Consider the following 26,474-nt stretch of genomic DNA (forward strand, 5'->3'; position numbering starts at 1 on the left):
CCAAAGAGTGTGACATGATTATGATGGTTTTACTCTCAGTGCAATTGTAATGCAAACACACCAAGTACTTGTGACTGTCAAAGGATATTTGACCACTTTCTGTATCTTTACAGCACACTGAACCCACCCAGTTAGATAATCTTCTAAAATACTGTACAGCACCATGTTATACCCAAGCTTGTTCCGTAAAATCTGCCAAACATACACTGACACAAAAATACATTTAAAAAAAATAGGCGTCCGTCGTCATATTTCCATCACTTGGTTATTTGGAAGTGTCCCCACCTCTATCTATCAGTGCCAAGGAAAAGGCATCTTATATCACTTCACTTTAAAATGACTTTATCAGCACAGGGGAGTGACAGACGAGTATAGCGAAGAGGGCACGGAGAGTTAAGAGTCTGAGAATTCAGAAAGAGCAAGGGGAATGAAGTTTGTATCCAACTAACGGATTGACTGGAGGACAATTAAGGATTAGCGTGTGACCTCTGCTCGGAGACAAATTAGAATGAAGACAAAGACATAGAAATGAGTGCTTTCATCTCAGCCACATATGTGACCGGCTCTGCCATAAAAATCTTTTTGTGTCACAATATGAAAATTGAGTTATTCATGTGGTGGAATTGTAAACTTATATCGTTTTACAATGATAAGTAATGCATAGAAACACCTCAAAATTAGACCAAGTAAGAGCAATATAAATATTGCTTGAAATCCCTTGTTTGGATAAAAATACATTTTAACTTTTGGCACATAATGTATGTACATCATTCAAAGATCCATAGCAACCAGCACCCGAGGGAAAAGCTAGTCAATGTTTCAGGAACTCTACAAAGAGCACAACAAAGTCAATTCCAATAAAAGCTTAGAACATCATCCGAGATTTTATGTCTTTAAAAGCTGGGCAAGTTTGACCGCTCAACAGAAAGAGGGCAAAAACGGTGATTTGGCCTTAACTCCAAAATAATTTTGAAGAACCTATTAAGATTACATTTCATCTCCTGAGGCATCATCTGCCAGTGTGTGTTGTCTTTGATGTCGTGTAACTCCAAAGGGAATCTTGTTTAAAAAGTTTTGAGTCACAAGATTATTTGCCAATTGGTGTGGCCTGTGATGAGAATGTATTTATATTTTATCCTGGATATTATATATCAAATGCATTCGGTTCAAAAAACAAAGTGAAAATGCTTTGAGGGTTTAACTTTTTTTTTGCATCTAACACTAATTATGGATCTTTTGCATTATTTGGCGAGGCAAGGACCAATCGCTGATGATGATCATTTCATCTTCAAGGTTGTGTTCATATTAGATTTTATTTTTCATCATGCTTAATACAGCAAAAAGTGGACTTGTCACTCTCCCACAGATGGATCATTTATCATGGAGGTACATGATCGTGTCATCGCTATAAAATATTGCATGAAATGATCGTATCACTCTTGGGTTTGTGACATAATTTGCTTTAAATACAATGAATTAAAAGTCGAAATAGACTCATGAAAGAGAATTTGTGTAATTATCCGCATGTGCCCGTGGGAGCTTTAGGGGCATTACGGTAAATACAGCAATACACTCCGGAGGACTACAATTATATTTAAAACAATGGTCGCTAAGAACATATTTATTTGCAAGTTTTTGAAATTTATGATTTAATTTATTCATTTTTAATGAAAACCAGTCTACATCTTACATATTGTCACTTTAAAGAAAGAGAGCCCAGAATTAATAGAATTTTTTTTTTGTGAAAATAAGCGGTTTGAAGGGATTAAACTCAATATATTAGTCCACGTGATGTACATTTCTGATTTATGTGAAGCCACATTCGCAGACATGTGGATCCTTTTGTGCTGAGCACGAAAACATGTTGCGCTCTGTTTTTGTAGACAGCGCACATGTGCTCTTTGTACAAACTGACGCTTCCAAACTGCATACTTTTTTAGCATGCCCCCGGCGACAATTTTTTGACTGAAAGTAAAGTAGAACATCTTGTAGCAGGTCACATATGGAGTGATAGAGTGAAAGGCAGTCCCAAAGTGCCCACTTTTCAGTGGTGACCTGTGATCATCTTGGCTAAATTTACAACATTAGACCATTGAAGTCTGCTTCCAGGTCCTTATACATGTACAGTACTTTGCATACTTTGATCTTCTGCGTGGACTCCAGCGAGTCCACTTTTACTTTTTAAAGATTGTGTGTGCCTCTACTGTGCTGAATTTAAAGGTAATGAGGAGAGCCATTTCCATTGGCAGGGAAATTAGTTATTACAAACACATCTTTCAACCTGAACTCCAGTATGGAAATACCAAAAGAAACAAAACTCCACCCCTTCGCACATTTTCACAGCGCTTTGTGCTAGATTTGTGCTGGGCAGGGAAGGGGGGGGACGGCAGTTGAGTTAATTAAGCTATGAAAGAAGCTTTTAAATGTTTTTGCACCTGCTGGGGTTTTGAAGATGGATGGTTGCCGCAGCTGGAATGATACATTATAAAGGACGGGTAAAGGTACAAAAGAGAAACTCTAAAATGGTATAAGATGAGTTTTATTAATCTACTACTTTTTGTAGAATCAAGCCAACCAATTTCCTTCCTTGCCATCTGCTGTAATTCTAATACATGCTTTGACTATTCTCATCCATGTGTAGTGATGCATAACATAGCCTGATTGACAGGTATTATTGCAGAGATATTCCTTCAAATGAAGTGGAAACTACTGACTTACATTTATAATATGGAAAATGAAAGTGCTCATTACTGGTAAAGCTAGCATGTAGAAGCAATATTATATTTATCAATGGTGCCGCGTCCCGGGGCCGAGCGTCTATTAGCGGCATGGAGGAGAACAGGAAATGCAACCCCCTTAAACCCCTTTAAAGTGTGCAACTTAACGTGTACCTCCAGAGAGCCCAAATCTAGGTTTTAATGATTAAAGGGATATTGTAAATTTTGATCAATGTCCGGAGTTCCAATTTTTGTCTCTTGTCCTCTATACGCCAAAAGAGTTTGCCCAAAATCACTAGTCAGTTCTAAAGGATGGCACCATTTTGGAAACGGACGTGATGTCAAGTCGTTGATAGGGCCATTTTTTGCCCCACCGAATGAGTTGTTGTCAATGCTAAAATGGACACCAAAGTCAAAAGAAATGGGCCAAAATGGGTATTTATTTGCCTGCAATGCCGTTTTGCATTGGAGACACAGCAGGACAAAGACGGAGGCAGCTGCTTTGATCAGATGCAGAAGACTGATATTGAGTACTTTTGTTGCCACCAACATGAACTTGCAGTGGATAAAATAGAAGAAAATTGACTAAAATACTTAACTTACCAAACATTAGTGGCTTGAACTCAACAAATAATTTGAAATGCCCCTTTCAAATGACAGGAACGTGTGACATTTAAACATAAGAGTCTGCTTGAACAGAAACAGAGCATACAATCATTAAATGATAATCAGCGCGTTTATGGCATCCAATTAACTCAGAATTTAAAACTTAGTACACAAGGTCACAGTTTCTCATATCAGCCTAAAGGCATTGGCGCACTCAACTGCCTTCATGTGACAGTGCGTTTGCATCTTTGCACTGATTTTCATGAGAGCAGGCTAAAAAACATGACTATTTGTGGTGCAGATGAAAAAAAAAGGTCATTAATATTCAACCCCAACACATGTACAGCATCATTAAACTGCTGCAACACTTCAAACGGGACTTTGAGAATAAAAATATGCAATATAAGTTGTAAAATTTTACTACAATTGCAACTGGCAGTTAATTCTACTGAAATATTAGTCACTTGGTGTGCTTGCTTTTGTTGCAGAGAGTCAAGCTTGATAAAACATGGGCACGTCCTTTAGGAGCCAAGAATGGAGACTATTGATTGGAACATGCCGTCCAATATACGCGGCTACATTGCTGACAAGACCTGTCAGACTCTGGAGGGTGACCTCAGATTAATTGCCACACAGGTGGACTTAGGTCAACAACATATTTTTGCACTGTGTGCACATGTGTATATTTGTACAGTATGGCCTTTTTTTTTATCGTGCTGAAATTCCATGTAGGCTCTCCAAAGCTAGTTTTCTTCAAAGGATCATAAACTCAAGTTTAAAAATAAATAAACAAGATCTTAAAAATATTCCCAGAGGATAAATCCATGGCTGTTGTTAGAAACACACATGCATCACTTTAAGGCCTTGACTAATTAAAAAGGTCTTTCTTCTGTTTTACCTTGGGGGTGGGGGTACTACTGAGGGAAACAAGACAAACAGATGATGAGGAGATAAAACTGCCTCGACTCCCCGTGTTGTCAATACTCCTCAGGGCTTCACTGTTTGGCCTGCGAGAAGCACTGGAGCAAAGGATGATGGAGATGAAAACACAGAGAGGGGGCCTCTGGGAGGATGCAGTGACAGAACAGCTTCACCATGCAGAAAATTAATTATTGAAAACACGGACAACTCATATCATTGTGGATGTAAGTGAAGAACGTAGAAGATAAACAGCCTGTTTTAGTTTGAATATCAGTGGAAAAATTACACGGGGGGAAAGACCGGGCGAAGATGAGCGACTCATAATTTTCTTCAGCACTACATTAGCAATATAAAAACATCAACAAACAAACACAATATAGGCAAAGTTCTTCTGCATGGGGGTGGGAATTTGTTGCTGGCAGCTATGTATCTTTTTTATTTTTTAGAGGAACGCTAAGGACCAATTTCAAGTCTTTGAAGGCAGCTTCAAAGGGTAAAAGCGTGAAGGATTCATTTCAGGTAGAAGTTGTTTATTGTCACGGTTTATCTAAAGTTTAAAAAAACCTGTTTCACTCAAACTGCACATACAAGAAATGAATTTAACGTTAATTTGTTTGCTTGCTTAGAGGGAACACAATCAGGAAGGAAATGCATTAAAGAGTAGCGTTGCTGTCAACCATGAATGAAGGAGTAGTTCTGGAATTTCCCTTCTGATTCCTTTTACATGGGGATCACGAAAAAGCAGAGCTGATCTTTGACTTGGTGTATATAGAAATTTATTTTAACATGTCCAGCTTGAGCTTGAGGAGTTTAAAGTAGTCAAGTCAAGTTTATTTGTATAGCCCTTCATCTCAAAGGGCAAAAAGAAGTCATATAGAACATCAGAAATACACCGAACAAAGTTCTCAGGAGGGGAAGAAAAAATTGAAAAACCCCATCTGGGGAAAATAAGAAACCTTCACAAGGGACCACAGGTGGGGGGGATCCCCCTTCTAAGTTCAACAGGTTGCACTCGATGCTGAGTGCTAAAAATAAAACATAAAACAAGGGTCCATTGCAAAGATGCCTTGGCAGGCAACGGCATTGGTTAAGAACAACAAGAGAGCAGGTAAATTAATACGTGTTTGGTCTTTGGAAAAGAAGATTAATGCTCACTAACTGGATGTTACGATCGGAACCGAAACTGTAGCCGGTACATCAAGTGTCAGCGAGGAGTCACCGCACATAAGCTTAAAAATATATGAAATATATATATATGTGTTTCTTTTCACAACAAAGTCCTGAATTTTAAAAATCATTGTATTTAGTTGCCAAAATTTTAATTTATTCACATACATGATCTTTTTAATCATAAATTATGTTGTTTTGATAATAATTGTTATATTAAGCAAATATACTATAAATTAATTTGTCTGCCCAGAGAAGCAAGATGTAGCACACAGATAACATTTTACTGAGCGATTTCTGAAATGACTTATTATGTACTATAAGGATGACTTATTATGACTTAGTTAATATTTAAATCATGACATTTACGTACCATCGAAAAACTAAAATATAGAGGTCTCCACTTACCCACCTAAAATGTCTATACATTTACATGCGAATGACTACACAAGATCATATTTTTAGTAATAATAATATTATTTACTTTTCTTTTTACTATTCAGCTTTTCTTTTCAACAATAGGGTGAATAAAGACTATTTTGAGATTTAATTTAGACTACATTAAAATAAAAATCAGCAATCTTCCATTATTTCTTATGGGTATGTGACTTGTATGTACATGCACCCTTTAATACTGTCTGATTTGCTGAACAGCATCATTATATGTGGGCTCATTAGTTCTTGTTCATATGCAGATTAAATAAAAAAATTCAGTAACAGGCAGCACAACGTTTCTGAATTTCTGATGAGGATTTATCTTTTCTATAAACTCTTGATAGTAAGATTACGCTGTGTTGACATGCAGCTTATCTCATTGTGAATTATATCAAAACATGTAATTGCTTTTTTTTAATTACTCAGTGAACAGAATACAATGAGCACAATTAAGTTGTAATTTCAATTTGCATTTTCATTTGTTTCTTGTTCAGTTTTCAATTTGCCAACTCTGTTGTTCGTTAAGCAGCCGTCTGGAGCCTTGTAGTAAAGTTAGCGTAGCATAGAAACAAGGCTCATCATTGGATATCTATAATAGCACATTATACAGTAGGAATAATTAAACCATTGAACACAAAGTTAATGAATATCATTTACTGTATTACATATTTTGCCACTGTTTATGAGATTCTCATTTTATTTCAACAGCAACAATTTTTTCTGACTATAAAGTGCACTTAAAATACATTAATATTCTCTAAAGTTAATAGTATGCCTTATAATCAGGGGTTCCTTATAAATGTATGTCAATTTGAAGTTGACTTATTTGCTGTATTGGCTTGTGGCTTAATGTGCAATAAAAAACCTTATACCCCAACCATGCGACTTCCCCATCCACTCAATAGCAAATCATTTTTTTAAGCGACTTAAACAAATTGAATTATTTTGACTCTTTCAGTGCCATGGATGAGAATTTTCTTCATGTAAAATACTTAAGTTGTGTGTCAGTGACGAGAAATCTTATCAACTACGTTTTTTTTTTTTTTTAATAAATGGATAGAGCGACACTCATGGCCAGCGCTCCTCCTAATATTATCTCAAACGAACACTGTAATTGTAATTTAGTTATATACCGGTCATACGGAAACTTATGCCATCAAAAACACATTTTCACAATTTTTCTTTTAATCAAAGGGAACATGTTTCAGATGCTACAAAAAAATGTTTCGTGTCAAAGTCACTATTGTGCAGAAAACACACACGTTCACCAAAAAGTTTGTTTTCTCCTTTTTTCCAAAAAAACTTGGTGTCACACAAATGACCTATTTTCAAACAGTAAGGAGGAAGGTAGAATCTTACTTTCTTTCTTTGTTTACTTTTCTTTTTCTAAGTAAAGAATGGAATGCAATATTTCACAAAGTACCACCAAAGGTCCCACCAAAATGCACGAAATCGGCTGGCACTCAAAGGGTTGCCTTTTTTGGATAACCCTTAGCACTGAAAGAGTTCATTGCTGTATTCGTTTAATAAATTGATGTATACAAATGTATGTATAATAATTCAAGGGGATTATTACATCGCTGGCAAATGTACATTGTGTGTAGTTAAGCCAACAACCCACTCACCCCTTGACGAGTGGCTACGAGGGTGCTTTTCGAATACTAATAAAATAACCTATCCGTCCATGATTATGATTCAATGAATTAATTTTCATAAATAACTCAGATTGAATCAAATCCAATCAGTGTATCAGGGGTTCAACAACCATACGTCTGCTGGGACACCACCACAAAAATGGTGGACTAGACAAGGTGGTCTACAGGGGAGATTTCTCCTAGTATTTTAATGCCTTTACCCCTTCATTTTACAGGATACATTTAATGTTTTCCAACTCTAATGTCACAAGAGCTGAAGCTAACCCTGGAAATAGATCCATGTTCCTGAGGGGGATGTCTTTGATAATTCTGTGCACATTAGCCATGCTTCTATCTGCAGGAGACGACAAAGTATGTGCTCGGTTATCTCTCCGTTCCATACTGACTTATCGGCACGCAACCTGAGACAGAGAGCAGAAAGCAATTGCAACAAACATTGCGGGATTACACCCACACTTTTATGCTAACACAGATTGGGGAGTGGAACAGTTCAAGTTGAATGTAAATAAAAGTCTTCCCCCCTGCTGCGGTGCATCCTTGGCTTTCAGTCAAAGCTTTCTCTCTAATTAATTTAGCTAACAAAGAGTTGTTAATTGTGCTTCTCGGTAATTTGTATAAATTATGCAAAGGTATGTATGCGTTTTTGACTGTCGACAGACTTTCTTTAAAATGTAAGTCGTCTGATGTTACTGCAAGCGGGAAATGAATTGCGTTACAGTTGAAACTGCTATGAGTCGAAAACAGTACTGAGTGGAAAAAAAAAAAAAAAAAAAAAAACACCTGAACCTGATTAAAGTAATTTCTCAAACTCACCGTCCTGTACCATCTTCTTGCCAGAACCAATGTGGGTTTTGGTCCCTAGGTGTCCATATCTTCCAGGCTTAGGATCTCTCTCTAGCAACACATGCAAAGCATACAAATGGAAAAAAGTCACTTTTATTCAGTCTATAGAATAAAAGTATTACACTAGAAATCCAGATTCTTTTTCTTTTTGTGAAAGACATTCTGTTGAAAATGAATAATAATGAAAACAATACTAACGTCTGTATTATTAGACTAAATTATTTAGTACTTTAAAGCAGAAATTTGACCAAGTGATTTCTTAATTGAGGAAATTGTCCAATTAATTGACTCAAGCCGGAAAACGGTAACGTCGTAAATAATCAAGTTAATGTTTAAACTTGTTCCATGTTTACTTGTATATGTTTATGTACTGTATATGAGCGTGTCTGTCAATTTTGCCTCGCTGTTTTGTCTGTTGGCTGCTGTCACGCAACGCTCCAAGGCTTTATCGTTTTTGTGCAACCCTGTACGTGAACTTTCCAAATGTACAAAAACATTTCCACAAATTTACAGCTGACAACAACTATCAACAAGATCCTATAGCCTACAGGCACACACGTCACCGCTGGCTTGCGAGTGACGTCCACTCTGACCGGCATGAATCTCATAAAATACAAATGCCTCACTGATGTGCTATATTTATCCCTTATTATCTATTTTAACAACTTGAGCAGTCTTTGTTTATTGATCACCTCAAAGTTGTTGTTTTTGGAGGGTGTTAGTAGTACATCATTCCAAATTGTATTTTGCAATTTCTTAAAAACGGATGACATATATGGAGATATATGTTTCAGGTGTCTTTTAATGATACAGATATTTTGGTTCACATCTTTTGTAAATAGGATAAAGACTGAGAAAGTTATGAAAGGCTCTTGTAGGTGTTTTTTATTTTTATTTTTTAACCTCCACATATTAGGCTGAGAGCCATCAAGTTTTTTAGAAGTGGAATGGGTGTGGGTTATGCTAATTAGTTCACAGTGGGCAACTTTTTGGCAGAGCATGAACATTCCTACACATTTATCACTAAATTAGGAATTTAGACTCCAGGGTGATGACTTCAAAGGGGACAAAAATGTAGTTTGTTTTTAGGATTTCAAATATATCTTTGATCACACCAGTCCTGGAAACCATCCGACACATTTCTTTCAAATCCAAATGAAGCTGATGATATCTGCATCAGTCAAATTTGAAAAAAACACATCCAAATAAATTAACAATTGCATTTTATTTATAAATGTAACACTAACATCATTTTTTCTGTTTCCTTTTGTGCATCATCATAAAGATTTCAATTAAGTATTAGGTCTTTGGTCAATGACCTTAACAAAAAATTATATTTCTAATTCCAAAACAAAAAGCATCCAGATGGTTTCCAATGGTCTTACTGTCACTAAAAGTCTGCTGTAACAAGATAGATTAAACAGCATATGCGCCAGAAGGTGTTTCTCAGAGCAACAGAACAATTAGACAGTAACTGCTGGGGGCAGAACAAAATTCAGAAAAACAAAAATAAGCCTTTATTTTTTTTAAGCTTTTTCAATCCATGATGTTTTTAATGAATGTATTACCAAAACAAACACAAAAAGGAAACAAGACACGTTGTATCAAAACTAGTAAATGAAAAGAATTTCCAAAAAAGAAAATAAAATAAAAATTCACAAGCCAATACTGGGAACGGGCACTCTACAATTGGGAACATAATCAGACATTAACAGAAGCAAAAATAAACCAAGGACCGAAAGAAAAAAGGAACTAAATACAAACAACCAGACAAGACGACAAGGACCACATGGACACAAGTGGCTGAGGGAGTTAATTGGCAGACACAAAGGGACACGAAGACAGAACAGGTGAAAAAAAGAACAACTAACGAGCAAGACAGGACACACACCAAAACAAAACAAACCATAACATAAAACAGACATAACATTTATTCTAGGCAGCAAAACTGATTATGACACATCTATTGCAAAAATCTAATAAAATATTCAGGGACTCCAAGGGCCATCGGAAGCTCTTAAATAATAACCCTAATAAATAATAACCCTGACCCTTACAGTAATTAAATAACATAGTTTTCAGCAGTTTTTAGCACAATATGACCAAATTGTAAAAAAAAAATCACATACCTTGAGCTAGATTCACACAATTCTGATTTTCTTTAATTTTTCCAACGTGTATCTGATCTTTTGATGGCAGTGTGAACAACATATTTGATTTTTCCAAATGCGACCATGGCCACTTTGGCATGTGATACTAAATCCGATACATACCCGATCTTTTCACACACGACTTGCCTGCCAATCGCTGACTTGGGTTCAAATAAATAAAAGTACCCTCTGGTGTGAAATTGATACTGAAATATTGTCTCAACTTATGCTATGTAACCAGTCCTCCTTTCACTCAAAGTCAACTGGGGTAGATTTCAGTTTCCTTGGATGCTGAATAGGATAAGCAGTCTAGAAAATGGATGAATGGATGGGTAAAAGCAAGATCTTGTCGGCAAGCCAATTATTTGGCATCATCTTCATTCGCATTTTTATTGCATTACCGTTGAGTGCTCCCTACGACAGGAAAGCTCTGGGGTTTTTTCTGTTGGCTTTCTTGTATATTTTCCCACCGTTAACTTCTTCAATCTTTGAGACTGTCACTGCCACATGCTGGTATTCAGCCTGGGGGCTGCTGCTAAGATGGCAGGCATTGACGATCTGCTTTCTAAAGTTTATTTAGCCTCATTTACAATGATCACTGATTCTCTTAGCTGTAGGGCACAATTTGGTATCTTGGCTGTGGGCTACAATGGGCTGAGATCAAACATACATATGCAGTCAGTAACCAAATACACACATACGCACACACTGTCATCAGATAATTCAAAGCATTGTTTTGGGACTCCAGACACATCATTTTAATTTTAATTTTCTTGGCAATTCTGTGATAATCACACATTATTTTTATTATTATGTGTTGCTTCCAGAATTTTTGATTTCCCCTATATCTGAATTATCCCTACTTTTTTTGCATTTTTCCTCTCTGCATTCCAGCAAAATAGCATCTCCAAGCATCGAGTTCTTTGTATATGTAAATGATAGTTTGTGTAAATGCAGTCTAACTCCACACTCGAACATTTAGCCTTCTGAAAAAGCAAGATAAGAGGGTCTTGGATATTGAGTCGTGTTTTTATGATGCGGTCAACAAGCCATTAAAATCAGAGTGGTAAACAGTGCCTAAAGAATGCCTGTAGAGCAAGCTTTAAAAGCCTATGCACACCAACGGACAATATTTTTACCCTTTCCTTTTCACACTATACGACAACACAGTATGCTTATTGTTTGTTATCCTATCAGTGTTTTCCCTTATCAGTTTCTCTCTTGCTAATTCTTTGAGCTCCGTGTGCTGGAGATCAAAGATAGTTATGCCAAAATGTATTGTATTAAGAAGCAGACAGAATGTTAAAGAGGGTCGATGGCAGGCACTGATTAAAATGGCAGCAGACAGATATATATTCAGAGAGACAGTAGGTTAATGAATCAGTGAAATAGCTGATAAAATCACAAACAAGAATGGCGGAAAAGGAATATGTCACGTCCAATCAGGCCGATTGGCAATTTGGAAGCTACAATGCTTTGCTTTTGTAGTCATTTGTGCCAAACTGGAGGGGGAACACAAAGGGATTACTTATGAGGTGCCAAAATGGTTACTGTGGTATCCAATGACGCATTCATGTAAGCTACAGTACTGAATCAAGTGGGCAGGAGTGTTAAACACCTGAAAACTGACCTGGGATGAACTTTATTGTGTCTTTGAACTAGCCCCTCTTCTGTTTGTCTCCATTGTGTCCTCAAGCAGTCTCTCAGTGCCAGTTTGACTCTCCTTTGCCTTTCTGCACCGACTGTGATAATGGCTTCATGCTATTTGCAATCCTCTCTTTGACTCCTATCCCTGGATAATGCATTGCAATCACAAACTCACAAATCTGTTGGGCAAGCTGATATAAAAGAACCCAGAACGCAGCAGCCCAGAATACTGATTTCGGTATTTGTCTTGTTCACATTACAATGGTTATCGCCTGCCAAGGACTCTTCCAAACCTCTTGTCCATGCATCCGGCTCGAAGGCTTTTTCAGGGCAACTCTCCAAAGATTGTAGATGGGATGGAGTAGAAAATACAGGTGGGAACGGACGCTAGATAAGAATGTAGTAATTGAAGATGAAGCCAAATACTACAGTGAGGGTGAGGAGGTATGAGTTCATCAGCAACATGGTGTAGAACAAGCTAGTAAATGTCATTTTTCTAGGCACACTGTTCACGAAGAGGAGATAACGTGTCTTGCCATCATGGCTACAGCCAACATCAGATTTCTATTTTGTCGAGAGAGCGATGAAGACTGACAGTGCGCTTTCTGAATTTGAATGGTAAGAGGAATGGATATTGCACAACAGATTGCTGCAGTTGGTCACAGGTGGTGTGAGCGAAGGCATTAACAACTGCATGTTCCTGAAAGCAGATGGTCACCTACAGAACAATATGTCTGCTGCATAACATTATGGCTTGTTTTGTTTTGAGCACGAGGTATAAGATGAGCTATTGCTGTTGTGGTTGTCGAGAAGTTAATGTTAACAGTGTCATTGTGAAGCACAATAAGAAAACACATTTTAGAATGGCCTCCAGCAAATTAGGTTACATTATTATTTATAGCAGTCATGGCTATTGATGGTTATCTATTCAAACCAGATTACTGTATTAGATGTAGGATAATACGGTACAGTATATGACTGTATATCCTTGACGTGCCAGGTTTACTAGGGTTGAAATCCCCAGAAATGCTTGGATGAAAAACAAAACACTAATTTTTTTTTTTTTTTTTTTTCCCCTCATACCGCCTTGAGGCAGCTAAATGATGTTGGGAACGAAACGTAAAACAACAGGTAAGATTTTGCACAGGTCTGCGAAAAATGGAATAAAACCTCCCTTGTTTAGTGTTTTAATGCATGTTTGAAAATCACAAAATTAAATTTGCTTCAGTTTTATATATATATATATATATATATATATATATATATATATATATATATATATATATATATATATATATATATATATATATATATATATATATATATATATATATATAATTATATTAATGACATTGAAAAACTGTTCTCACATAAAATGGTCTAATAGCATAAAATCCAGTCTACTTTTTGTGAACAAGTTAGTAGCTGCCCTGAATTTGTCTTCCAAAATTTACAATGCTAAATTAGACTTGCTCTGGCACAAAAAACCAAGACGCACCCGCTTCAACGGCAAGCACAGTCCTTTCTCTGAGACCAAATTATCGGTGAATCAGACTGGCACAACAATGCCCTAACAGGGTAGTTTAGACCTGTGCAGGTACCAAAATGAAGACATGCACATATTTTAATGCCGAGCGCATGGACGCCAGACTACCGAAATATAGCCTCAAATGTTTGATATGGGTTAATATGCCCCCCTGAGACACACGCTTGGCCCGCACACCAACACACACACACTTCTTTTCAGCGAAGTAGACATCTGCATCATAGCCTAACATTTACAGAGAAGGTATAGGTTAACCTAGTAATACCACCAGATAGGTCACTGAGCTGTTGCTATGGAAACATCAGAAAGGTTTTGTGAGTCTTGATGGTGATGGTTGTGAAGACATGTCCAAAGGTTAGAAGGATAGAGAGATTTGGATCTAGTGAGGACAGTGAGCAATGACTCACAAAGGAGGACAAATGAATGAAACCGAGCTCTTCCATTCATCATCTGTATGAGATTATACATATGCTTCATTGTGGATGAAAAATACAATATGTGTATACTAGCTGTTGGCCGATAACGGTAGTAGCAATATTTCATGTTTTTGAAAGTCACCGTTATTTAAAACCAGCCAAACCTGACAAAGACGGTGAGTTGTTTTTTTTTCACACTCCCTGCCTTAACAGGCAATTTTCAGCCCACAGTGGGAGCCTCCTCTCAAAGTAACTCAACTCTTTGGCCGCCGCTGCCAATCACATCCACTTCCTGGTTTGTCAGCTAAAATGCAACATGTACTTTTATGGAAATGTTTATGTGATATCCCTTGAGGTAGGACGCGTCCAGTCGATCGAGCTAAAGTGTGACTAAAGAAAGCAAACCCTTGTCGATATGAAATGACAGAATCCACATTGTCATTAATTAATAAGTGTTGGGAGTAATGCATTACAAAAGCAATGTAATGACTGTACAAATTATTTTTTGTTGCCTACTCTATTCTTTGCTCGATTATTGAATGTAGTCTGCTTGGGGAAGAGAAGAATTTCATTGTGTAGTAGTCCTATGCATACGACAATAAAACTTTTGAATATTGAATCTTCACTCTTTTTTTGATGCTTTTTTGCCGTGAAAAACTGTACTGGTTCAAAAGGCAATTAAAAAGAAAGTTCAGAACGATTAAGAACACTTCATTTACCAACAGGGGATGCAACTGTTTACAATTCAGTACCACCAACAAGTCAACTGAATTCATTCATTAGATTTTTTTAGAGGGATGCATTAATCACCAAGTGATTCATCAAGGGACTGGATTTTCCTCCATCAACCTTGCAGCTACTGATTAGTCTCCAAGGGCGACAAGTGATTCATTAGTCAAACTCAGATCAGCAGGCGGTGACTGATACCAGTATCCTTTAAGTTGTATTGACCTGCCACCAAGTGCTGTGGTCACACTTGACATTTTAATTTGAATTGCATAGTTTGACCACACGTGCACTGATGCAGACAAACAACTGTGTGCAGGACTATGAAATGTATCTCGATAGTGAACACTAGTGTGGATGCATTTCTAAAGATAACATAGTTGTAATCTAGGACACAGAAAACTGGATTAAATAATCAGTTCGATATGAAGCAATGCTTTAATTTTATTGATAGAAACACAACTTTCTGCCTTAACTTTAAGGCAAGGTGAGATTTGAGCTTTAATTTTTGATAAGGCCATATGCAAAGATATACATAGATTCTTTGACTTTTTCAAAATATTTCAAGAGGGAATAACAGATAAGTGAAGAGTGTCAAACTGCACAAAATTGTATCTTGGGTCTATAGATGGATATTGCAACTTGTGATAAAGTATGTTTTACACATTGTACAATGTGTACCCTAGTTCAGATGTTTTTTGTACTTATAAAAAATGACACCAAGGACAGGAAAAGTTTTTTTAATTATTGTGTCCTATAACATGTACATTCAAGTGAAACAATAACATCCCCTCAGACACATGGGAAAATGTGTCATGGTCAGATGGCACACACTGTTCTTTAATGAAAAACAAACAGCATACCAACTGTGAAGCCTGGTGGCGTTAGCATCATGCTTAGGAGTGTTTTTCTTCAGCTACAACTTGACCCTTTTAGATGGATTTATGAATGATTTAAAAAAGAAAAGCAATCAGTATTGCCACAAGACTTTCAGGCTTCTATAGAAAGCAAAAAAAAAAAAAAAAAAAGAGAAAAAGCCTTCTAAAACTAAAAAGCCCATTGAAAAAGCCTACTCAAATTGCTGACTTGTATTTGAGGCAAATGGTGGCTTTTATGTGTTGGCTATCATTTTACCTGATAAACCTGATAAGAGGGTGTGCACACATCAAATTATTTCAGTAGTTTATTTTTAGCAACCCCTTTGGACCTTTTTAAAAGAGTTGTACAGGGTATATTTCATGTTAGTTGTTGCAAAGGCTTTGAAATGATTTATCTTGTCCATTTATTTTAGATTGCCCAAAAATTGCATTTGTATAGACTTTTTATTTTCACTGTAGCTGGTCCACAGGAGATTCAGTTGCTTGACAAAAATAAACTGAAGCCTACTGGCCTATTTACAAATTCACTCACATTTTTGACAAGTTTGGCTCTGCCGAGCACAAGGACACCAACGTGTTCCAAATTGTGCCTTGTATCACATAGACTTTTATGCGCTCGGCGGCTGTGGATTGGCAGGGAAAATTGTCCCTCACCAGCTGGATGAAAATTAACTTCATGAGAAGCTATGCAGGCTCAGAAATACACCAATTGTTCCCAAATTGTCAGACTGATTTCTTTTATTAATTTGCTGTGTAATAGATCCTCTGTCCATTACTCTCCAGAGAACCGCTTGCAAGAGAGTAACTGATTGATAGAATTGTGAGTGTGCCAGTACGAGCATTTATACTAGCTATGCAGCAAGAGAGCCTTTGTAGTGCAGCAGCAGAATGGAAAAATCATAAAGCATTTCTTGTGGTGTAGTGTGGTATATCTTGTTCACAAAAGGCTACTTTGTGTTTCAGATAAGTAAGATAATAAGATGTACAAAAAAACGGTCAAATAGACATATTACAAGCCATCAAGAAAAATGTTACAGTGGTCAAAACAACATTCAGGTTTTTGATGTTTCACTGGGTATAGGCTCTGCTTATCGAATGAATGAGGCTTCTCATTCGCAAAAGCTACTAAAAATATTCAATCCGATATGTTTTACTCATGTAATATCAGGACAAACAAGTACTAAATGTTTAATTCTGTTTTAACATAAATACTTCTATTGTACAATTGTTATAGACCACCTTTCAAGAGACCCTTTTTTAAATAACACAGAAATAAAATCAGGGTTGGGATTCTCATAACGTGATGTATAATTCATAGTCAATAAAATTACAATAAAGATTACACTGGACGGGCTGTTGGAGTCTGTCCCAGAATCCACGGTAAAAATTGTTTTGAACTAATGCCTACATCTAATGTACGGAGCTCCTCAGTAAACTGTGCGCACGGATTACTAAACTGAGCAAACGGATTACTAAACTTTGGGTACAGATAGTGATCTGTGCGCATGGATTACTAAACTGAGCAAACATATTACTAAACAGTGGGTCCCTTGTTGTAAAAATAAAATCTTTTTTTTTTTTTTTAATATTCAATTTCTCTGAGAATCCTGCAAGTCCACAATTTGAAATTGTTCCGTGATGTAAAATGATTTAATAATATTCTCTTTAGGGCACCTTATATAAAAGAAGCTGGTCCTGATAAGCATGTCTTTACTTTATTGTGTTGAATATTCATACGCACCAAGTTCCGTTATGCTGCTCAGAGGAGAGCAATCCAATCAGTCTTGTCATGTGTGGATGTGTCGCCGAGAATGAGTAAGTGTTTGAAATAAGTGACTTTAGTCAAGAGTTACTCAAGGTCTAAGAGCATTACACACTTCAGTGTGATTGATATAGCAGACTCGACTGTTGCAATTGTAAGCCTGTAAGTACCACATAACTGAATTAGCTTTTGGTGAGAGCACACAAATGCACACAAGCACGCACTCTTTAAAACGAGAGTTTCGGCATAATGTTAACTATACTAAAGTGGTATGATGTATGAGGCTAAATAAAGGTACTGATCACGAGTATCAAAAACTATAAAAGCAGTACTCATTGGCACTAATATCTACCCATTCGTCTATCTAGTAGCATATTAATATTCTGCTGTGAAAATGATAAAACCACTCATCGATTATCAATTTAATTGAAAACAACTTTAAAAACCAGGTAACGTCTAGAGCCATTTTTAAAATTGACATTTTTTATACTTGTGTATACTTTGTGTGCGGACTATTTGAATATCTGCTGTTTGGATGTTCTGTGTTAAGAAAATATCCCCGTGTAAAACATTTTTTTTTTTGTCGATTTGAGAATGCATATGAAAAAATATAAAATGGTATGAGGCTAATACTGTGTATTGAAAAGTGTCCACAAATATATGCAGGCATGCTTTTAATTATACATTAATTTAATATGAAAGACTCACCTTGGTCTAGAGACCTGGCAGGAGCCCAACTTTTGAAGTAGTCATCCTGAATGGAAACACAACATGAGAACTTCTCTTCCAATGTATCCATGTATTCATAATTTTGCAAACCAGCAATCTGCACACATGCTAGTGCAGCCAACAACTTTTTTTTTTTTTAAATAGGACTGATAATATTTTTTTTTTATCAGGCACAAGCAAATAACAGAATCTGTTAAAATGAAAAAAAAAAAAAAAACAATTTTCACGTCAGCAAAACTGACCAAGCTGTGTTTGACTCCTAATTTAGATGGACATTAAGATTTCCGGGATATTTTTTTTCCCAAGTAAATTTGCATTAAACTACCATTAATTCTGGTGAAAGGAGAGGGAAAAAAGAAATCTAGAATTCTAATATATTCAATGATGAGATGGATAATCATGCCATAATACAAGAAGGCACGCATATGATTGGCAGAGTACAAATTTGTTTCTTCTTCAACTCATTTGTACATATACACTATTAATATTTTGTCCTGGAAGCAATCTGAAGTTGTTTCAGACAGTTTTACCAGCCCATACACGCTCTCATGATGGTGTCTGCATCTAAAACAGATGCTGAAGCCGAGGTGTGTGTCCAGCCTATCTTGGTGACAGAAAGTACATCAGACAGAATAAAACCTGCCTCATTTTGAAGGTAGGACACCTATCTTTATTCCTATTTAAGGGAAGAGTAAAAACCAGATGATGAATATTTCTCTTTTCTTTGTTTTGTATCCATCACTCACAATGACAAATTAATTAACCAAGCCTGTCAAAAAAGTGTTGATTATTTTAAACTGAGGCCTTCAAAGACTTTAGACAAAAAAAATGTTCAAAATACATAAAAGTCTTGAATATGACAGTTTATTTCGAACAACAAAAATCAAAGTAAAATTGTGCAGTGAGGCACTCTAATTTGAAAGAAATAATATCTAAATTCCATTCCTTGACAACATATTTTAGCTTAAAATGAGCCTTGTGAAGGGGCGTGGCGCAATTCCTCAATTATTCATTGGAATAATCAATAGGACAATTGAGGGATTCGATGGTATCAGCCCTAAAGGAAAGTCATTTTTTTCCTGAGTACTATTGCCCAGGGGTGCAGTGTTCCAGTGGCAAATGCTAGATTCATTTAAGTCATTCTTAATGCATTTAAGGTTTTTATTTTAATAGGATGCTTTTTGCAGAGGTAAGCACTGACCAGAGAAAGATTGAAGCCGGTGCAGATGCAATAAAATATTTGTTGAGATGTGTTAGAAGAGTTGAAAACTTCTTAATTGTAAAGTCACACATTTTATAGCATGGCAGTGGAGCAATGTTTTTATAACTCAGTGAGATTACGTTTCTGCTCTACAGATCCAAGACCTTTTGGGATGAGGGAAACCAAATGAGCCAGGCTTCAATATCCTTTCAAATGTTGTCTGACCTCGCTAATGGAGATGATAAGTAAATCTCATCACGTCCCCAAAATGTTATGATCCAAACCGCTCAAGTCAGGCATGGCGAAATAAATGTTCCCTCCATTAAGATCTAACCTGTTAATTCACATTATTAGAAAAATGTGTGTCTGGCAGATAGATGATGAGCCTTCATAAAAATGCAAAATGTTGATGGACATTATCCTTGAAGCTGAACTATTTCGCGTTAATGGTTGATGCTGACTCTGTTTTGCCCTCAAATGACCAACATCTCTCCAATTGTACAGCAATTCCTTCTGGTAAGTGCCAGAATAACACTGTAGGGTCTGCTGCGGTTCAACACACTTATGAATTATGATATTGCATAATAAAATAATGGGCTGACTTACCTCCGCTTCCTTTAAATGATTGCAGAGGAATAGATGGGAGAGAAAAAAAAAAGAAAGGTCAGTGATATTGACAGAGGCTTTGATGTCTCACTGAATTAGTACTAATTCCGGGCATTGCATTTGACAAGAAATTCATTTAACAAGAATCAGAAGGTTGTGGAGTAGTAAGAGGACTCAGACGTAGACACACTTGTACTCTTACCCTTATTTAATGTGGCATGCAATTTGAACTGCAATTGTAGAGGCTTAGAGAGGAGAGCCGCACAAAGACAAAGTAAGAAGAAACATGGTGAGGAAGACAAAGACATTTTGCCTTCTTGTATTCTATGCTGATCGCTGTATCCATATGGATGTGAGTCATTCGCTAGAGGATTGTGCTAGAATACAAGTGTGTGTCATGACTTCAGGGTTTTTTGATTATCTTTCTCCTGGGACCCATGTCAAGACTGGGATACTATGCTCCAGTTCAAAATTCATGATCTTGCCAAAAAAGGGTCAAAATTCCACAAATGGAACTATTTTCATGCAGAGCGCAACTCTGGCCTAGAGTGCAGTCTAAAAATCCAAAGGGTACTTTTCTAGACTTTGTGCATGCATGGTAGCACGGTGGGACGAACCAGCCGAGTCCCTTGGAAATCAGGGCCTGGGAAGCGCGTGGTGAGTTTGATGCTGTGCAAATAGACTTGCTCTTCTGTGCATGACAATGGCATGCGCTCACGAGGCATGAGCTGATAACTGGATTGGCAATATATTGCGGTTTTAGAAGTCACCGCAATATTTCCCTCCCGCGTCATCTTAACAAGCAATTGCACTGTGCAGCTCTCACTGTGCATCATACATGAGTTGTCCTCAGCAGCCAATCAAATTGTCCATTTCCTAATTTGTAGGTTTTAATATCAATATAATTTTGCTCCAGTGGCTAACTACTGCGGGTAACGTAGCTAACATGTTATCATATGCTACTTTCACAGATCGTTTTATACGCTTTATACAGGGTAGGATTAGAGCCGTTTAGCCTGCTTGAGTATAGCTCAACAAAGCAAGTGTTTTTTCTTTTAAAAAATACTGTATTATATATTTTGTTTCAAAGTACAATCGTTGTTATAAATGTAGAAAATGGCTATTTCGCAACAAAGATGTTAAAATGATATATTTTAGACCTGTAATTTCAATACCATCATACAGCAAAACCAGAATATTTTCTCTCAAGGTTATCATACCATCAGATTACGATATTGTTCCATGTCTAGCGCTCACACACTGTATCCCTTTGTGGATGATGGCTATGCATGTGAAGTGTGTAATTGAAGATCGCACAGCAACCATGACCACGCAACGAGGATGCTATTAAAATATTATTAATATGATAATGATTATAAGTCGTTCAATTGCATAATTTCAATGTAATGTAAGGGGATTTTCTCCTGTGGTTGTCACATTTGTGAAAGCAATACAAGGCCATCCACGCGGCGCACAGAATTATCTACCTGCGCTTCCGTTTAATCCACCGAAATCACATATACACACACTGGCGCCACAAAATAGAGAACCTTTTAGGTGGTCCAAAATCTAATCTACTCTTTATAGGCCAATTAGCAGTTGCGCTGAGGGGCGACTCCCGCCGTGTCCACCGGAATACCCCTGGTGCGTAGCCGGTCTACCAAATTCAAAATCGCGCTAAGCTAGATATGCCCTGGAACTGAAATGAAGATGTACTTATTACCAGTGTGTTAGAATCGCGGCAACCATATGTGCACCAGTACGCCCAAACTGTAACACCACCAAGACAGTAAACTAGATCCATGCGAGCACCAAAAGGTGGATACACACATTGGGTGCATGGGGGTCTAAGTGTTATACTATGGCCATTTTTTTGATTTGTATTTGAAATTGATAGATATGCCAATGTATTAAACATTTCAGTTATTTATGCTTCCCATTTAATAGGTGGTTTGTAATCACTTGATTGGGAGAAAGTTGGACTTGAATGGAAGGCCTAGCACACCTTGGGTTTATTTTCATGTGTTCCCTAAACAAAGAACGTTATGTATGTCATACATTTTCATTTTTATTTCTTTGGATATACTCTATATGGGTTAGTGTAAGGGTTAGTTAAAGAACTATAATCCATGAACTGTGACAAAGTATGACAGTTTTAGTTAATGAGCTGGAATAGTTGAGAGCCTGGCTTACACAGTATTGATTTTGCCTAACAGCATCACGGCTAAATTGTGATTTGAATTAAGGAGTCAACTGTCATTCTTGAAATCAAATAATGCACCATTTTTTACATTTTTGTTAAATACATCCAAGAATGTACAGTATGTCCAAAATGCCTCATTCATCTATTGTACAGTTTTTTCATAACCAAATATATAGTAGATCCAGTATGAAACTATCATCTAATTACATAGGATAGCTTTTTGTTCTTGAGCATATAATTCAATCTGCGAGGATGTAGGAGCATAGAAAAAAACTGTTCCGATGTTGCTTTCCTCATCCACTACAGATTCTGAAATGTCTCTACTGCGGATTCTTGCAGCTTCTTTTAAAATATTCAGTTATACCGATGGCCTTTCCACTCCCATGACCCCTATTAATATTTCACTGCGCCCATCTAAAAAACATTAAATGGGTGTCTTTCTCGCCATGCCACAACCTCAATGTCATGAAAACCCTTGAAAGTGAACACATGGAGACAAAACTACCCTGTTATGAAACAATGTTTGAGCGAGGCGCTACTCGAATATAAAAGCAAAACTCCCCAATAAAGGAGCTCATTTTGACAAATGTTCATTTTAAGTTGTAATTCATCAGTGGGATGATTTTGGTAAATGCTTAAATGGGACGATTCATGCATCTCCGTGTTTCAATTAAAATTCTATTTAAAATGCAATGCAGCATCTGGTGTCAGAAATTAGCACACCATTGTAAAACTCTACATGGTTGATTTTATTTAGAAGTGCCTCTATTGTAATTATGACTACATGGTTAAGTCCAAGACCCTTTGCAAGAATCGTAGTAGCAATAGTTCCAGTAGATTTTGAAGTGTCTTGGTATGTAGAAAAATTACATTTATAAAATGTCTTGTAAAGCCAAATTGGCAGTCACAGTATGATTGGAAGCCGAGACTTATCAAACACGTTTAAATTTCAAATTATACAACTGCAAGAAATGGAGAAGTATTCAGTCAAAATACATTTGATGCATTTACGAGAACTAAATCAAACTCAAACTTTAAACGAAGAAACAAAGACAAATATTTACTATAACCAGGCAAATAATCCTCTAAAAGTACACGTGCACATGAAGTCTGATTGAAGGCATTTTTTTCCGTTTGTCAGCAGAAACACAAATGGGCACAACCTTCTGCCTAAACTGCAGCTGCACCGCTTAAAGTGAAGCCAAGCAAGATCATTGGTGTCCTCCCACATGGACATTTTCAACCTCTAGAGAGCTATCATCTTTTCTGGTGATACCTACCACAACTTCACACTCCCACTTCAAGCTCCTCTTCGGAAAGAAGGTACTGAGCCTCCAGGCCCATTCCTCAACAAACAGCTTCATAAATCAGGCTGTCAGGATGCTGTACACTACCTCCCCGCTCTTTCCCCTACGTCTGGACTGCAACCCATCCAATAGCACAAAAAAAAAAAAAAAATAGACATCACATCTGCTGCCGACTCACTATTTCCACAAAGTGAAAAAATAAAATAAAAGCATTGGCATGATTGCAGTATATGAGGGGCAGGGGTTTAGGAATCGGTGAAAAAATAAAATCAACTGTCAGATGTCAACTTCAAAATAGGTTGACTGAAAATATCCACCTTAGGGCTCCGCTTGTGATGTCACAATCAGGCAAGGTTTTTAAAAGATTAAAAGATTGCACAAACCTGAGCTCAAAATTGGTAGACACCTTAAAAAAACTAAATTGTATACCAGCAGTATGTAGATATAGAGGAAATGAAACAGCTGAACACAAAAGTTTTTTCACCCAAAACTACATTACATTATCTTTGATATCACTTTACCAACCTGTTCAATTTAGGATTTATCTGCCTTCACTCAAGTTGCTGTATATTGCATAATGAGATACAAACATACTAGGAAAAATTAAATCACACTGCCAGTAGTATGCCATTGAATGTAACATCACAAGCATAGCAAAGTTGAGATGATGTGTGGAAATGGTCAACGCGGGGATGGTAGGTAAGAGGTGTCAAGTTTCAGGCTCGGCACAAAATATGCCACTGCCGTCTTGCATTTCGGTCTGATTCTAGGGAAAAAAAACACAAAAGCGTCAGATTGCCCGAGGCAGAAGGACTACCATGTTGTTGGCTGTTCCCAGAATTCGGAGGTCAATCTGCAATTGCCGCCAGCGTTGTGAATTGTTGGAAAAAAAACAAAAACAGAACAAAAAAAAAAACAAAAAAAAAACAGTGTGTGTCAAAGATTAATTTGACAGACCAAAGACCTGCTGCCTCCTATTCTTGCTTGTAGGGGAAAAAAAATAGTGTTTTAGCTAGTGGAGTGTGACGAGTGTCCTTGATTTTCATATCTGCGAGGTGAGCTCTTTCAGCAAGTATGTAGCCCTTAAGACAGAAGATGATAAATGGATTCGGCTGTTCCTGGTGCCACTGTTAACAGTCCCAGTTTTTGCACTGCTGCTATAACCTCCACTTTGTGCGAAAAATAAAGCTGTTGCGGTCTCCTTTCACCGCTGGTGAAAAATACATCAGGTTCCAGCTTCTTTTGTTGTTTCGAGAAGGTGATGTACCATCACAGGTAAACATGATTTAGATCAATGAGAAATAATAAATTGATAAAACCATTGTCGACAGTGAATTTTGCAAACATTCTCTGCTTAGCAAAATTGGACCAATACTCAACTTCAATGATTGGGATTATGAATTGACAAAAGAGAGCGGAAAAGTACAAATAAATAAAGTACAAATAACAAAGGAACAATCCGCGTATAGCAGTAGTAATAGGATGTCATCTCATAGGTGTCATCTTTCATCCTCTACAGTATTCCCAGTACAGTATATCCATCCATTTTCAATGATATTTATCATGTTCAGGGTCACGGGGAGCTGGAAAAAACAAAGACTCAAAGTGTTTGTCTTTTCCTATTTTGGAAATTAGAAATGTTTTAACTAGGAATCGAGGAATTCCAAAGTTCGTTGTTACCTGCTAAAAAAATGACAACAAAGGCCTTCTATTCTATTCTATACTAGTCTCTTCTATTCTATTGTGATGGTTTATAAATGTTGAGAAATGGTGTAACTATTGAGGATATTTCTTATGTATGTAAGCAGAACATTTGTTAGTTGCCGGCCCAGTATTTGAGGCAATGGAATGGCATACTAGTTTTGTTTCACAATCTCAGAAAGTTTGGTTGAAAAATGTTTTGCCACACAACGTTATGTATAAGAATACTCGCATCATAGCACTTGAGGGGGTTATGGTATTGATTAATTTCTCTCGTGTGTAATTAGCAAAATGACAAATTAATCATATAATTAGAATGTCAACTTTTCATGACAAAATGCTTTTTCCCTCTATTTTACTCTGTTGACTCTTGCCAGGTCAGTACCTTATATGGGCAATAAAAAAAATAAAGATCGACGTGTTTCACAATAATTGCATACTTTTATTTCCCTTTAAAATGTTCAGCATTCATAAGTGCAGTGCGACTCCTTTGTATACTCTGAAGTGTTTACGATATCCAGAAGCGTCCCTCAGCTCCTGTGAGCATCCCGCTGTGATCGCGCCACCATGGCTGCAGGCCAAGAGTTAAGCCAATCAAACAGACTTTCTCATCCAACTACTCCACTGGGGAAACAAGGAAAGAGCTCAGGAGGATGAAGAGATAAATATGCTTTCTGTTCTGCAAGAGTGTTAGTCTTCTGTTTAATTCTCCTCTTCCCTCCGCTCTCATTTTTTGAACACTCCTTCTACCTAAGTGTGTCTGCGATGTGTTGCTATGCATATCTGTGCTTCATTTCCCTCTATTCTTAATAGTCCTCATTTGCCTTTATTCCAATCCGACATTATCTGCCTACCTTTCTCTTGTTTTTTATGTTTTTTTTTTTTGTTGGGTGGAAACTTACATGCTAGCAAAATGTTGAGACCAGGCACCAGGACTACAAATGTGCCTGCCATATACAGTATATCTTTACACTTATACATACCGAAGTCATGCCTAAGGCATGCAAAATATCTTAGCTGAGTCCAGTAGACATTTCACAGAGTGAGCGAGAATTAAAAATCGGGGTGGTTGGAGTTTGGAAAAAAAGTCGTTTATTATTGTTTCGGCCTCTCGGCTTTCCGGAAAATCTTTGTGAAGTTGTGAAGTGCTTACATCAGCTACAATCCTGTTTAAAATATACAGTAACTTCCATTTTACTGTTTCATGAGTAAAAGTATTGATATATGACAGGATATGACTTTGTTCTTTGTTCTCACA

At 37.0% G+C, this 26,474-nt stretch overlaps 1 protein-coding gene across 2 annotated transcripts in view; it reads right to left on the reverse strand.

Annotated features, from left to right (window-relative positions):
• The window catches only part of spock1 (SPARC (osteonectin), cwcv and kazal like domains proteoglycan 1), a 69,134-nt gene that overhangs the window by 21,150 nt on the left and 21,510 nt on the right, over positions 1–26,474 (reverse strand). Inside the window, exons 3-4 of one of the 2 annotated variants that reach the window (XM_088432012.1) lie at positions 18,178–18,223; positions 8,315–8,395 (exon numbers count right to left, since the gene is read on the reverse strand). In XM_088432012.1, the coding sequence (XP_088288138.1) occupies positions 8,315–8,395; positions 18,178–18,223 (127 nt within the window). The remainder of the gene's footprint in view (positions 1–8,314; positions 8,396–18,177; positions 18,224–26,474) is intronic. The other variant, XM_088432013.1, reaches the window with a different exon arrangement.

This window comes from Hippichthys cyanospilos, chromosome 13 (genome assembly GCF_059441005.1).
Source record: "Hippichthys cyanospilos isolate Australia breed blue-spotted pipefish chromosome 13, RoL_Hcya_1.0, whole genome shotgun sequence".
NCBI classification, from domain to species: Eukaryota; Metazoa; Chordata; class Actinopteri; order Syngnathiformes; family Syngnathidae; genus Hippichthys; species Hippichthys cyanospilos.